At 58.6% G+C, this 12,414-nt stretch overlaps 1 protein-coding gene across 12 annotated transcripts in view; it reads right to left on the reverse strand.

Annotated features, from left to right (window-relative positions):
* Positions 1 to 997: 997 nt before the first annotated feature.
* Positions 998 to 12,414, reverse strand: part of LARGE2 (LARGE xylosyl- and glucuronyltransferase 2) — a 30,001-nt gene continuing 18,584 nt past the window's right edge. For 11 of the 12 annotated variants that reach the window (XM_068945833.1, XM_068945840.1, XM_068945837.1 and 8 more), the window contains 14 exons: positions 9,606 to 9,783; positions 9,002 to 9,258; positions 8,512 to 8,594; positions 8,096 to 8,223; positions 6,845 to 7,012; positions 6,562 to 6,666; positions 6,177 to 6,289; positions 5,936 to 6,061; positions 5,551 to 5,706; positions 5,256 to 5,419; positions 4,138 to 4,416; positions 3,646 to 3,792; positions 3,273 to 3,468; positions 998 to 3,148 (listed from right to left, as the gene is read on the reverse strand). In XM_068945833.1, coding sequence (XP_068801934.1) covers positions 2,951 to 3,148; positions 3,273 to 3,468; positions 3,646 to 3,792; positions 4,138 to 4,416; positions 5,256 to 5,419; positions 5,551 to 5,706; positions 5,936 to 6,061; positions 6,177 to 6,289; positions 6,562 to 6,666; positions 6,845 to 7,012; positions 8,096 to 8,223; positions 8,512 to 8,594; positions 9,002 to 9,258; positions 9,606 to 9,705 — 2,220 coding nt within the window. In that variant the 5' untranslated portion in view covers positions 9,706 to 9,783 and the 3' untranslated portion in view covers positions 998 to 2,950. Of the gene's footprint in view, positions 3,149 to 3,272; positions 3,469 to 3,645; positions 3,793 to 4,137; positions 4,417 to 5,255; positions 5,420 to 5,550; positions 5,707 to 5,935; positions 6,062 to 6,176; positions 6,290 to 6,561; positions 6,667 to 6,844; positions 7,013 to 8,095; positions 8,224 to 8,511; positions 8,595 to 9,001; positions 9,259 to 9,605; positions 9,784 to 10,011; positions 10,329 to 12,414 lie in introns of those variants that run through there. The other variant, XM_068945845.1, reaches the window with a different exon arrangement.

The raw sequence follows: 12,414 nt of genomic DNA on the forward strand, positions 1-12,414 counted from the left end.
AACTACTGACTAGACCTGATTTAAACCTCTGTTGTCCTCAGTGCAGAAGCAGCGTGGTAGCAGTGAGCTTCTGCCGTACTAAACAAAAGCTGTCTGCTAGGAGCTACTTGGGTTGAGCTTTTCTCATGAAGATGCTGCAACTTGCTTCACCATGATTAACAATGTCATGTCTTTCCAGCCCTTTCCCAACTAACGCCTCAACGTACAACATGCTTTTGTCATACCACCACCAACTTTGTGCCCCTCCCCCCCCAGCGGTGGCAAGGACAGCTGTTTACAGGAGCTAGGATCCAGCTTGTCCTGTTGGTCTTGTAGAGCCAATGTAGTTCAGCCGGGGGGAGCCACATTAAATTCCACTTTGTGTATTGTGGCCTAAGCTGGGGACCAGCCCCTACACTAAGCTGGACCGCAGCGGCGCAGAAGCGAGCGCTGGGGTGGGGTGGGGTGGGGGGCCCGCAGGTCACCTCAGAGGGAACAATGCAGAGCCCAGCTGACACACTGATCTCCCAGGCAAGCGTTGCAGCACCGCCAGAACAAGAAAATACACATCTCCTCTTACTTGTGCTTAATTAAACTGACTGCAAGATTAAACAGTTAAGTCAAAGAACGCCATTCGAAGGCGGCAGTTACGGAGGCAGGACTGCACCTCCACCCAGGCTGCACCCCCACAGCCGCACCGGTGACCAGCAGATTCGATCTGATGTTAGGGGGTGTCTGTGAGCCTGTTTCTAAGCTAGAAGGGCGATGGCTCACGGGCATTTCTTCTACCACCTGCTGCTCCCTGCTCCACAACCCTCCTACTGTGCCAGCCAGAGAGGAAAAAAGTTTCAAACACAACAGGCAGAGGAAAGACCAGCTACACTTGCCGCAACCAAGGCTCAGGCTACCACTGTCTCCCCTCCAGCAAAACAGCTCCACCAGGGGACACGTGCAGGCTCGCAATGGGGGGGGGGGGCGGGGGGGAACAAATTAATAACCACACAGTTCTAACAAGGACTTGAAAAAGAATAAAAAAGCTTTAATTTAAAAATTAAATTAAAAAGAGAGAGGAAAAAAAAAAAAGCAAGAGGTGCTTGTGCCCTTCCCATACAATGCAATGTTTATGGCGCCTCCTAGCCATTCCCACCATGGACGGAAGTCTTCACACCTGCACAGACCTGGCTCTTGCAGATCAGAGTAATGCTACGAGAACAGCAGAGACTGCAGCAGCAACTGGCCTGGAGATCCTCCAGGGCCACCAGCAGAATCATCCGGGAGGAAGAAAGGATTTTTAAAAAAAACAAAACCCAATACACCCTAATCATTTACATCTTATGAGAAATGTATTAAATAATTTAAATAGCGTGAGGAAAGCAATGCGTCCTCTGTGCTCCAGTGTTGTGATAGCTGTGGAACAGTGCCTAGCCAAGCTGCTCCCAGTGCAGAGGTCCAGCCACAGCACTCAGCTACAATCCCTTCCAGTGTCGACCACAGACCTGATTGTCAGTGGCAGTGTCTGTGTTGCCAAGAATCGGGGAGGCTCAGAGTGGGCTGCTGCAAGGAGTTTCTCCAAGCAAGTGCTAGCCCCCGAAGCTGTTGTTTCACCCATACCTGTGGCTGCAGGGGCTCAGTGGTTTGTTCTCCCAGTGGTCACCCAGAGCTGAAAAAAATCATCTAAGGTCAGCCCTGCAATGGGGCAGGGGGCAGAGGCTGACCATGTTACAAAGCCCAGCTCTTGACCACAGCCTGAGCCTGCAGCACCAACCCTGTAGCCACAAGCAGGAAGAAGCTGGGCTCTGCCTGCACAGAGCCTTCTCATGCCTGCGCAGATGGACAGCGCTTGGTGGTGTCAGTCAGCCCAACAACACATCACCTTGCTTTCATTTAAATAAAGCTGGGACTTTATAGTGCCAAAACTGAGCACAGTGGCGAGCGGCTGACTGGGGCCTTGCACAGAAACCCTCTGTATAACCTTTTGCAAGTGCTGTGCCATGAGGACAGGGACAGATACCCTGCCCCTATGAGCACTCCTATGGCCACGCTTGCTTCACAGCCATGCCATGCTGAGCACAGTCAACCCCCCAAATAGTGCCTGTCACAGGCACGGCTGCTTCCTGCAGGGACACGCAGGCCTCTTCTAGAGCTTGCTGCCAGGGAGGGCAGATAGACAGCCCATCTTTGCACTCATAACATCAGTACTGGACCAGCCCACTGGAGACTTTGTCTCCGCAGGCATGAGGAGAAACAATATCTCACCCTATTTATCAGCCAGCCTTGGTCCTGGCTTGAGCCAGGACTCGACAACTCCTGGTAATCTCTGGCCCTACCTCCCAGGGCATCAGGAGGTTCTTTTTCTGAGCTTGCTCCACAAAGGATGCAAAAGGATGTTCTACTTCCCCTTCCCCCACTCACCAAAGCTCCAGAGGCAGAGTGCAGAGAGCTGGGAACAGCGACCACAGAACAGGAGGAGGCAGAACCAGGCAGAGCATGGAAACTCCCAGGAGCCTGAAGGAGCCAGGCCCCAGGCGAGGTGAGCCAGCAAAGGCTGTGAATCTACATCAGCTAAAACTTCCTACGGGGGAGATGTCTGAGGCTGGGAATAACATTGCAGGGAACCTGCAGAAGAGCCCCAGCACCAGTATATTAACCTTGTTCAGGACCCTGGCAGTGGGATGGGGGAGACCATTCCCCCTGGTCCCTGGCATGGGAGAAGGTTTCCTCCATGTTATAACACAGGGAGGCTGCTGCTCTGATCTGTGCTGTGGCAGTTTGACTCACAGGCCTCCTCCTGTTCTCACAGCTGGCATCTTCCATCTGAATTACAGGCATCCCGTTCTTGGGCTGGAGAAGCTGTGCTGCCAGCTCGGTTCCCTCAAGCAAGGCTATGGAGGTTGGCCAGGGCAGGCAGGAGGCCCTGCACCTTCTCCTCTGCAGCTCACTGCTAGTGCCCTGTATCCACTGTCCCTGGGCATCACAGGCTCCTCTCAGCGGTGAGGTATTTGAGCGCGGCAGCCCCATACCTCCGCGACAGGTCCTGATGAAATTCCTCCCGCAGCGTCTGGAGGCAGCCCCGGTACCCCGCGCTCAGGCGAAACTTGGAGATGTCAAAGCTGGGGGCGTGGGGCATGTGGATCATGAAGGCATTGGGCAGGACCAGCAGCTCGTACTCCTGAGGGCAGAGCGGCATCCATCACCGCTGGCACCAGCTTGGTGGTACCAATGCTTCACTGCCCACCCAGGACCTCCCCCCAGCACCTCCACTCCCACGGTGCCAGGAGCAGCCCCTCACCCACCTGCGCATCCAGCTCCATGATGTGGGACACCTTGTTCCAGCCAAAGCCCACAAACCTCTGGTCGTACTTAGGGCAGTCTCGCCTCACTACAACGTAAGGCTCAAAGTCTGGCTGCCATGCAACAGCGTATGGCACAGTGGCCGTCCGCCACTTGGCATAGTCAGTTGGGGCATGGCCTTTTGGCCACACGTGGTACCTGTGGAGAAGGATGGAAATGAGATACCAGGAAAAAGTGGCAGCTCCCACAGACAGGCAGAGGTTGCAGGAGATGCCCTGATCTGGCTGTACCACAGCCATGAGGCACAAGGCCATAAAGCTGGCTTCTGCCAGGTGTGACAGCCCTGCTGGATGGTGGGGCAGCTCCAGTCCCTACCTGAAGGTGTAGAGAGAGCCCATGTCCAGCATGGAGAGCAGCTCTGCTTTGGATTTGGGGAAGGTCAGGCGGTAGTGCAGGGTCTCAAACGCTGGCACAATGAGAGCTGCCTTCCTGTGGGGCAGCTCCAGCTGCTGGATAGAGTTCCTATGAGGGGAGGAAGAGAGTGAGACCTCACTGGGAGAACCACAGCTATGGCCACAGCCCCCTTCCTCAGCCCCTGCACCCTGCCCACAGCTGTAAAAGGGTATCAACAGGGCTTAGGTCCTTTGTAGTGGTGTCACACAGGCACAAGAGGAACGGGGAACCCCTCACAGCCACACCTTCTCCCCCATCCGCTGGTGTCTGGCAAAAGCATGGGCAGGATCCCAAGGCTGAACGCAAAGGAAACAGTTTCTGCAAGCTGAGAACTGCTGCCCAGGGCTTTTCCTGCAAGCCCTGCTATATGGGGAGCCCAGCAGGCTGTGTGAGAGCTGGTGGGGAAGGCCTTACCTGAGGTAATCGTAGAGGCCGTACATAGGCAGGAAGTCAATGTCAGTCAGAAAGACATACGGTGTCTGCGTGTTGGCCAAGGCCACGTTGCGCAGGAGGTTGATGGGGTAGAACTGCCCCTCCTTGTAGACAATGTGGTAGGCAACGTTTCGGCGGCCACTCAGCACCTCTGAGGCCTGAGCGTAGCGCAGGAACTGCTGGGCCTCCGCGTCTGACATGTACAGTGCCAGGCTGATGGGGCCTGCCCAGTGTTTGCAGATGGCCTCCAACATCTGTAACCTGCAAAGCAGAGGGCACTGCATGAGCAAGAGCCCTGCCCTGTGGGAGCTTGGCCATATCAAGGGTGCAAAGGTTAGAAATGGTCCCCCACAATCCTCTCCTCACAAGCCCAGACTGATTCCTCTGGGTAAATCACTGCAAGGCACTACGTACATCACAGGTGGGTGGGCCTGAATCCCACCGCAAGTTCCCTACATCCCTTGGCCTCTATTGTTACAACAGCTCTCAGTAGCTCTTCACCAAAGCCTCTGGGCAGAACCTGCTTAAATACTGTGCCTGCCTTCACCTGCCTTCAAACACTCACCCTTCAGGACAGCTCAGCTTCAAGAGCTGCAACAAGCTGTAGCCTTGACAGAGCTACAGGGAATTGGGGGGAAGCGCTGTGGGAAATTGGTGATGAGGCTGCAGCATGGGGGCTGGAATAAGCCACCAATAGTGCTGGAGTGACCAGCAGGTTGCTAAACCTGGGGAGCACCTTTGTCAGATGCAAAAAAGTAGTTTATAGCAGAGGTGAGGCTTCCAGGCTCTCAGAGGTGAGCAGAGAGAAACAGAAGACCCCCAGCAACAGGATTTTCCTTACTGCCTTATGGGTAAGGAGCAGCACCTGAACCCAAAACTGGGAGCCTGTCAGGGCACCATGTACTGGCTGAGACTAGTTTGGGGAGGAGTGTGGGGGCCAACTGCTGCTCCCAATACGGGGCATTGCTCTTTGCTGCAAAGCTCTGTTCTGAGGGTGATGAACCCGCAGCAGAGATTCCAGGTAGCTCCTGAGGTGAGGAGTCACCCTAGAGGCAAAGGAGGGGAGAAGCCATCATCCCACGAGCCCCACTGGCAAGTACCTGTCCATGGAGAGCTGGGCCACAAGGGTGACATCGGTGGGGTCAGGAAAAGCCGGGAACTCATACTGCAGGAAGAACAGGTGGACACGGTGCTGTGTGAGGTGCTGCCGGCGGAAATCATAGCAGGGATCGTCCTCATCCAACTCCTCCAGTGCCTGCTGCAGCTGCAATGCCAAGGTGAGGCAGGGAAGGAGACACAGGATGAGCCCCAGGGAAGAAGGCTACCTGGGGGTGCCTTCTTGCCCCTGCCTGCGCCATGCTCTGGGGTCAGGGGCAGAGTTGCAAGTGCCCTCACCTGGTCGCTGGGCGGGCTGGGGAGGCTGGCACAGCCAAAGAGCTCCCTGCGCAACAGGTTCCCGTCATACTCCAGGAAGGTCAGGTAGAGGTTGCGGAAGAACTCCACGTGCTTGTTCTTCACCCGCAGCTTCTTGGGTGAGTTCCAGTGGATCACCTGGGGGCAGCAACAGGTCACTCTGTGGAGGGGAAGTCAGAAGCATCCAATGCTCCCCAAGCCCCCAGGCTCCACGCTGGCTCCCCCAGATCTCCAACGCATGCTCCATCCTTCAGGCCTTAAACCCAGCCTTCTACAGGGCAGGAGCACCTAGCAGGGAGAGCACAGGGACCCTAATGGGGGAATTTGTGATTTCTCCCCCCTTCAGAGGCAGGTGAAACCCACCCACCTTGAGATCCGAGACTTCAGTGTAGCACTGCTCTGAGCGGGTGTGATCGGAGAGCTGCACGTTCCAGAAGCACGGGAGCCGATACACCAGGGCTGGGTCCTGCTTGATCACTGCATTAAAGATGTCCTAGGAGAGAGGCAGATAAGTGCACAGGTGGCCAAGGAAGGCATCACAGCCCCCACATACTGGCAACACTATAAGAATGCACCAGGGCTGACCACCCTGGAGAAAGAACTGTTACCTGATCAGCCAGCGAGGTGGAGAGCATGCTCATGAGCTCCCGCTCCGCCGTCAGCCGCCACATCTGCTCCCAGCCCAGGCGACGCAGGCGGTCCAACAGCAGCAGGATCACTCCTGTGCGCCAGGAAAGAGGGCACTAGGTCACTGCGGGGGCACCCAGCCAGTACAGAGCTGAAGCACAGCAGTCCACGTGCCCTCAGCTCCTGGTACACGTTGCATCTGCATGCCCACCCACATGCTCCCCTAAATGCCGCAGCAGCCTTTTGCACCTGCACAGACACTCCTGCCTCACCTCAGCCTTGCCGAGCCTCCCCTCTCACCAAACCTGCCTCAGCCGGATGCACTGTCAGGTTACTTGTCCCCCCATCCCAGCAGCTCATGCTCACCTGTGTTGAAGCCACGTCCCAGAGCGGGCCACGGTTTGTGGTTCTTCCAGAGGTTGCCCAAATACCAGTCGCTTTGGTTCTCTACCAGCCCAATCACCTGCTTGTCTGAGGAAAGAGAGGGACATGCACATGGTCCATCTTGCCACAGGTTCAGGGGCTCCCAGCAAACCCACCGCATAGGTGTTGTGACAGACTGGGACTCCCACCCTAAAGGGGCAGCAGGCTCACAAGGCCCAGGGCCTTGCTACAGCCACAGTGGTTCCCAAGGGTGCTCTGCCCTCACCGGAGAACTTCCCAAAGATGGCCCAGAGCTCAGCGATGTCTGTGGCAAAGGTGATGTCGGTGTCCAAGACGATGACCTTGGAGAGGTTGGAGGGCAGCGCCTTGGTAAGTGTCAGCTTCATCAGCCCATAGATGCCGGAGTAGTGCTTGTTGGGGATCCACGACACCTCTGGCTGCAAGGTGACATGGCCTCAGGACTGGGGTACGACCATGCTGTCACCCTGCCTGGGTGGGAGAGCTGCACATGCCCACCACCCCCATGTACAGGAGGCCAGCGAGGGACCTGGCTGGTGCCGAAGCCCAGTGCCAGCCCCCGGACAGACCGCACAGAGCGAGCACCTTCTTTGCAAGCTCCCCAGAGCCAGACCTGAGTTCTCAGGCCAGGCAAGGCTCCAGGACCCTGCTTCACACCCAGGTGGAAGCTAGGTGCCCCCAGCAAATTGCATGTGCTCCCATCTCCCAGCTGCCACAGCCAGTGCCACAGACCCTGCACAGCCCAGCAGCTGCCATGGGGAAGCACACAGGCTCTTTCTTCTGTCTGCACTGCCTGCATTGCCTGGGTGCTGACATAGCCCTGTTTCTGCTCCACCCTACAAGACCTTTCCCCAGCCTCCCTGTCAGAGCACCTCACTTAAACCACTGTATCTGGGGCATCCTCTCATCTCTCTGCAGCAGCACTCATTGCCCTGCTTGAAGTCCCTCCAGTCTCATGGTGGTTGAGAGGGGACAGAGGTGACAGCCAGACCTCTCCTTGCCCTCCCAGTCTGCCCCCTCAGTCTCTCTTGCAGGGCAGCTAGGCTTGGAGCATCTCCTCCGGCTGCATCACAGGTAGCCACACACTGCTCTCGCCAGGCCCACAAGGTGCTTGCCGGCTGCATCTCCTCCTTTGCTCTCACCCCAGCCTGGTTCTTCCTCTGATCGCACCAGACCCAGTCGCCAGCACCACCCCCAGCCTTCACCCTGGTGTTTCAGGGCTCAGTGGGGGATCCGCATGCCCAGCTTCACTGCAGAGACCGCAGTACTTGCAAGGGGCCTCCCCCACCCCCAGAGCCAGCCCAGCACCTCCCTTCTCACTTAGACAGCAACAAGTCCAGAAAGGGGAGCAGGCGAGTGAGGGACAAGCAGCAGAAGAGTTAATAGCCCCCCTCCCACATACTCCTCCTCCGCTGCTCCCCTGGCCCCTCTCAGCCTTGCAAGCACTGAGCTGGGAAAGAAAGGGAGGAGAGGGAGAGGGTGGCAGAGGGTTGAGCACCTGCCTTCAAGTCCTCGGCATTGTAGAAGCTGACATGGACGGAGGGCACCATCCAGGAGTGGAAGAGCGTCTGGAGGATCTGGTGAGCCACTGAGTCCGTGATGAGGTGAAAGTGGAGGGGGTTTTTCCTGCCAAGCGCAAGTGCAGCAGCACTCAGTACCACAGCAGCAGGAAACAGCCACCTCCCTGCCTCCCCCCTGCAACCCTGCCAGGGGACAGACACCAGCTGAGGGGGCGCACTGAGAAAAATCACCCTCGGGTGGGGGGGGAGAATCCCCCCTCTGACCCTGTAAGCCTCAGCAGCAGTGACACAGGAGGGACAGACCTCTCCTGCTGCACAGCCTCCCCTGCGGTCTGCAACAGCTCCTCTGGGAACCTCAAACCAGTGGGCCTCTGGCACAGCACATCCCTGTTACCTGTGGAAGAGGATGGATTTCACCAGGGTGACCACATCCCGGCTTGCGTTGTGTCCAGCGCACACAATTGCGACGTGCAGGAGCTGCCCGGAGACAAATGGCACCTTTTTGAGACTGGAGCCTTACACAAGGGCCTGTCAGATCATCCCTTGGGCCACCCTTTGGCAAGAGACTCCATAACCCAGCTCTTCCCCTGGGGAAACAGAGGTCCAGAGAGAGGAAGGCATCCCCTAGATCAGAGCAGGGCCCAGGAGTTCAGCTGCTCCCCCTTTCCTGTCAGGTCTCACTCTCCTGAGAAGCAAGACCCTCTCAGACACTGCCTTTGTCCCACCGAGCACCGCAGAGAGCCAGAGTGAGGTCCAGTGTGGCCAGAGCACTGGGTGAACAGTGCCAGGCCGGTTGGACTTACTGGCATGCCTGTGCTTGGCCATGGCCCTGGCCTCCCGTCTGGTATCCCCGCTGTGCCACTGCACCAGCGTGGCCCACCCACCTCACACTTGTGCACCGTCCGCTGCTTGGGGCAGGCTGTGCGGTTGCTCCTCTCGCCCCCGGGGGGGTCCCCATCCTCTGTGGAGGCCCCCCACTGTGGGCTGCCGTCGCTGCCCTCCGCCTGCACTTGGCTGAGCTGCAGGCGGAGCTGCTGGTTCTCCTCCTCCACCCTGCGCACCTGCGACGCCAGCGCCTCACGCTCCATGTCCCGGCTGGGCTGCTCGCCCAGGCACGGTGGCAGCAGGAGGAAGCGGCCGTCTGCAGAGACACACAGAGCAGAAGATGCAACGAGGCGCAGCAAAGAGAAACCCTCAGAGCAGAGCTCAGCTTGGTGGAACTGCATGTGGAGAGTGGGGCAGAGCCCCAAATTTGAGCCGAGAGGTCCTCACGTGTGTCAGGAGACTCTCAGAGCTCTGCTCCCCCAGACTCCAGGGATGCTCATGGAAATCTGGAGATCAGATACATTCACAGAGAATTGCATAGCCACAGAGCAGCTACCTCAAGGCCTTGGCCTCCCCTGCCCACCCTGCTGTGGGGACCTTCTCTTGCTCCAAAAGGGACATGGCTAGGAGGACAACCCAGGAGCCCTGGCCTGCCCCACTCACATTCAAGGCTGCCCACAAAGAGGTAGAGCCAGGAGAGGAGGATGGCCAGGGTCACTGTGGCAAGCAGCAGCTTCAGCTTCACGCGCCAGGAGCGCAACATGGTGGGCTGGCAGCGGGGAGCAGGGCGCCGAGGATCACGTGGGCAGGCCTAGCCCAGCTGGTCCCAGCATCCTAGAGCCTGTGAGCCAAGAGACAAGCAGAGAAAGAGCGGGAGTCACCAATCAGCCCACCGTCCTGCACACAGGTCCCTCTCCTCCCTCACTAGAGCGGGATGTCCCCCCAGCAGGATATCTCTGTCTCCTTGCTCACTTCAGGACGCCGGCTGCTCGAGCGTAGCTACAGGACAGGCAGAGCCACCTCTCCCGCGAGGGCGCCCAGCAACCTCTCCCAGCCAGGAGTCTCCTACCTGTCCTGGGGCATCTGGACACCGCCCAGGGCCTGCTCCAGCACCCTGCTCAGGCCACACAGCCTTTGCGGAGGGAACCTTAAACACAGGAGGAGGGAACGAGCGCCTCAAAAGCGACTTCACTCCAGCTCTGTTCCTTGCTGCTTCACAAGCCAAAGAGAGAGAGCAAAGAGCTCCTGGGGAAGGAAAGATACTGTCCTGTCCCACTCCCCCATGCTGGAGGCGCCTTGCTGAGCTGCGTGGCCGGTCGCCTGATGGTTAATGCAGCCTGCCCTTGAGATGGAGAGCAGATCCCTCCCCCACCACCTCCAGAGGCTGAAGGGGCTGGGACCGCTCTTGAAATACAGGCCTCAAGGACACGGCTGGGCTGGGCGTGCTGTGCTGCCCGGGGAGCACAGCCCACGCAGAGATAAGCGAGTAGCCAGAGCTTGGCACGCTGGCTGCCTTGAGGCTAGGGGGAAAACTCTCCTGCCATGTCCCTTACCTAGATCTCTTGCCGGCCAAATACCTCCCCCTCTGCTCGCTGGACCGAGAACAACTACCTGCCCTCGCAAACTTTGGTGTCGGGCTGGAGAGACTGTGAATGGTTCAGTGAAACTCACTTCCCCGGCGCTGCAGGCTTAAAGGGACACACAGCCCCGGTGTGCCTAAGGCAGAGATGGGGAGCGGAGCCTCCTCTGGGGCTGGGAGAGGACCCCTGGGGCACACGTCCCTCATCACACATGCCGAGGGGGCCGCTCGGCTCTGCAGAAGGGATGACTGGAAACCTGGGAGTTGCAGAGGGAGGAGGTGGGCAGCAGTGTGGGTGCAAGCCAGCCTCTCTCGGGAGGGACAACGCACTTCACAAGCCAAGAGCCTCTGCCCTAAGGACCAGACCAAAACACAGTCATGGTTTTGTGAAGGGTTGAGGAAAACCCCTCCACAGCCTGAACTCCACCTCCAGATCGCCCTACTAGGGCAGCAATGCAACTGCTGCTGCTGGGAACCGTTACGCTGCGACTGTTTTGGCCGGCAGCGTGGCAGTTCCCTGCAGGGAGTCACGTTGCTCCGAAGCACTGTGAGAAAGCAAACAGCAAGGCCCGCACCACGCAGAAACGCTGCTCCCCATTTACACAGCTGCCATGCATCAGCCCTGGCCATGTCCCACCTGTAGGGCCTCCAACTATATATAGGAAGAAGGTGGCACCTACTGCAGCTAACCCTCCTGTGGGATGGGTGCACACGTGGGAAGCAGGTAAGTCAGCCATAAGAGACATGCTAGCAACAAGCTGAGGGAGCAGCCCACAAAAACATCTACTTTGGAGCGGAGAGGGAGCTCAAAACTCAGTAACCAGCAGCAAACAAGGAGGGATCCCCCTCAACCTCTCCCCCACAGGGACCCCATGCCGGGATCTGCTCCACCAGCTAGTGCAGCAGGCAGAGATGCCCGCAGGACCCCCGCCGCGCGCCCTGCCCTCCCCTTGCCGCCGGCTCCCCTGCCGTGGCACACAAAGCTGGCTGCCCGGCCTGGCCGCTCCAGCCATGCGTGCTGCATTCCTCGGTGGCTGCGGGATGCTTCCCAACCGACCGGAGAGGGGGTTTCCGCTTCGCCTGGGGAGCTGTGCGTCAGCCCAGGGAGAGCACCGCGTGCCTCTCGCTTTGTTCCCCGGGCCTGGCCCCGATGAGCTGGGAGCTCGGCCACTCGGCGGCTTCCTCCAACACCACCTCCGAGGAAACACCACAGTCCCCACGCGCGTGGCTGGTGACACATGCGCCCTTACCGTACAAGGCTCCACTCCCCCATGCCCAACTTGGTCCTTTTTATGTGGAGAAAAAGTGGCAGAGATGCACACTGTCTGTCCCCTCGCAGGAGGGGACCAGGCCGAGCCGGGGGACAGAAAGATCATCTCTAGAAACCCCTGCCCTGCGATCCTCCAAGAGCCAGGTGCACAGGGAAGACATAAATCCCACAAAGCAAGAAAATACCAACCTCTCCCTAGCAAGCTGGCCTCTCTCCTTGTCCCCCGCTTGCCGCGGCAGGAGACTAAGCCCCTGCCCTCCACACAACATCTGGGGGCTCAACAAAAGCCTGCGCTGCCATGCGAATGAATGGGCCGGATTAGGGGCTGCTCCCCCAGCCGGAGCCCATTGATGTGCAGATGCCTGAAGGGGCTGCCAGTGCCTGCGGCAGGGGAGGACACCACCACCAGCCACCCACCCAGCGCACCCTCCGGCAGCGGGGAGCCTAGGTCAAGGGTGGAAATGCCTGCCCACAGCGGGGAATCGCCTGCCGTAGGGTCGGTCACACGCCAGGAACCAGGGACTCGCAGCAACAGGCTCAGCCCTGAGCTGCCTACAGCCAGGCTTGGGCCCCACGGGATTCGGCTGCAGCAAGGCCAGCCCAAAGGAGTACGGCTGCTGCAA

This window comes from Struthio camelus, chromosome 5 (genome assembly GCF_040807025.1).
Source record: "Struthio camelus isolate bStrCam1 chromosome 5, bStrCam1.hap1, whole genome shotgun sequence".
NCBI classification, from domain to species: domain Eukaryota; kingdom Metazoa; phylum Chordata; class Aves; order Struthioniformes; family Struthionidae; genus Struthio; species Struthio camelus.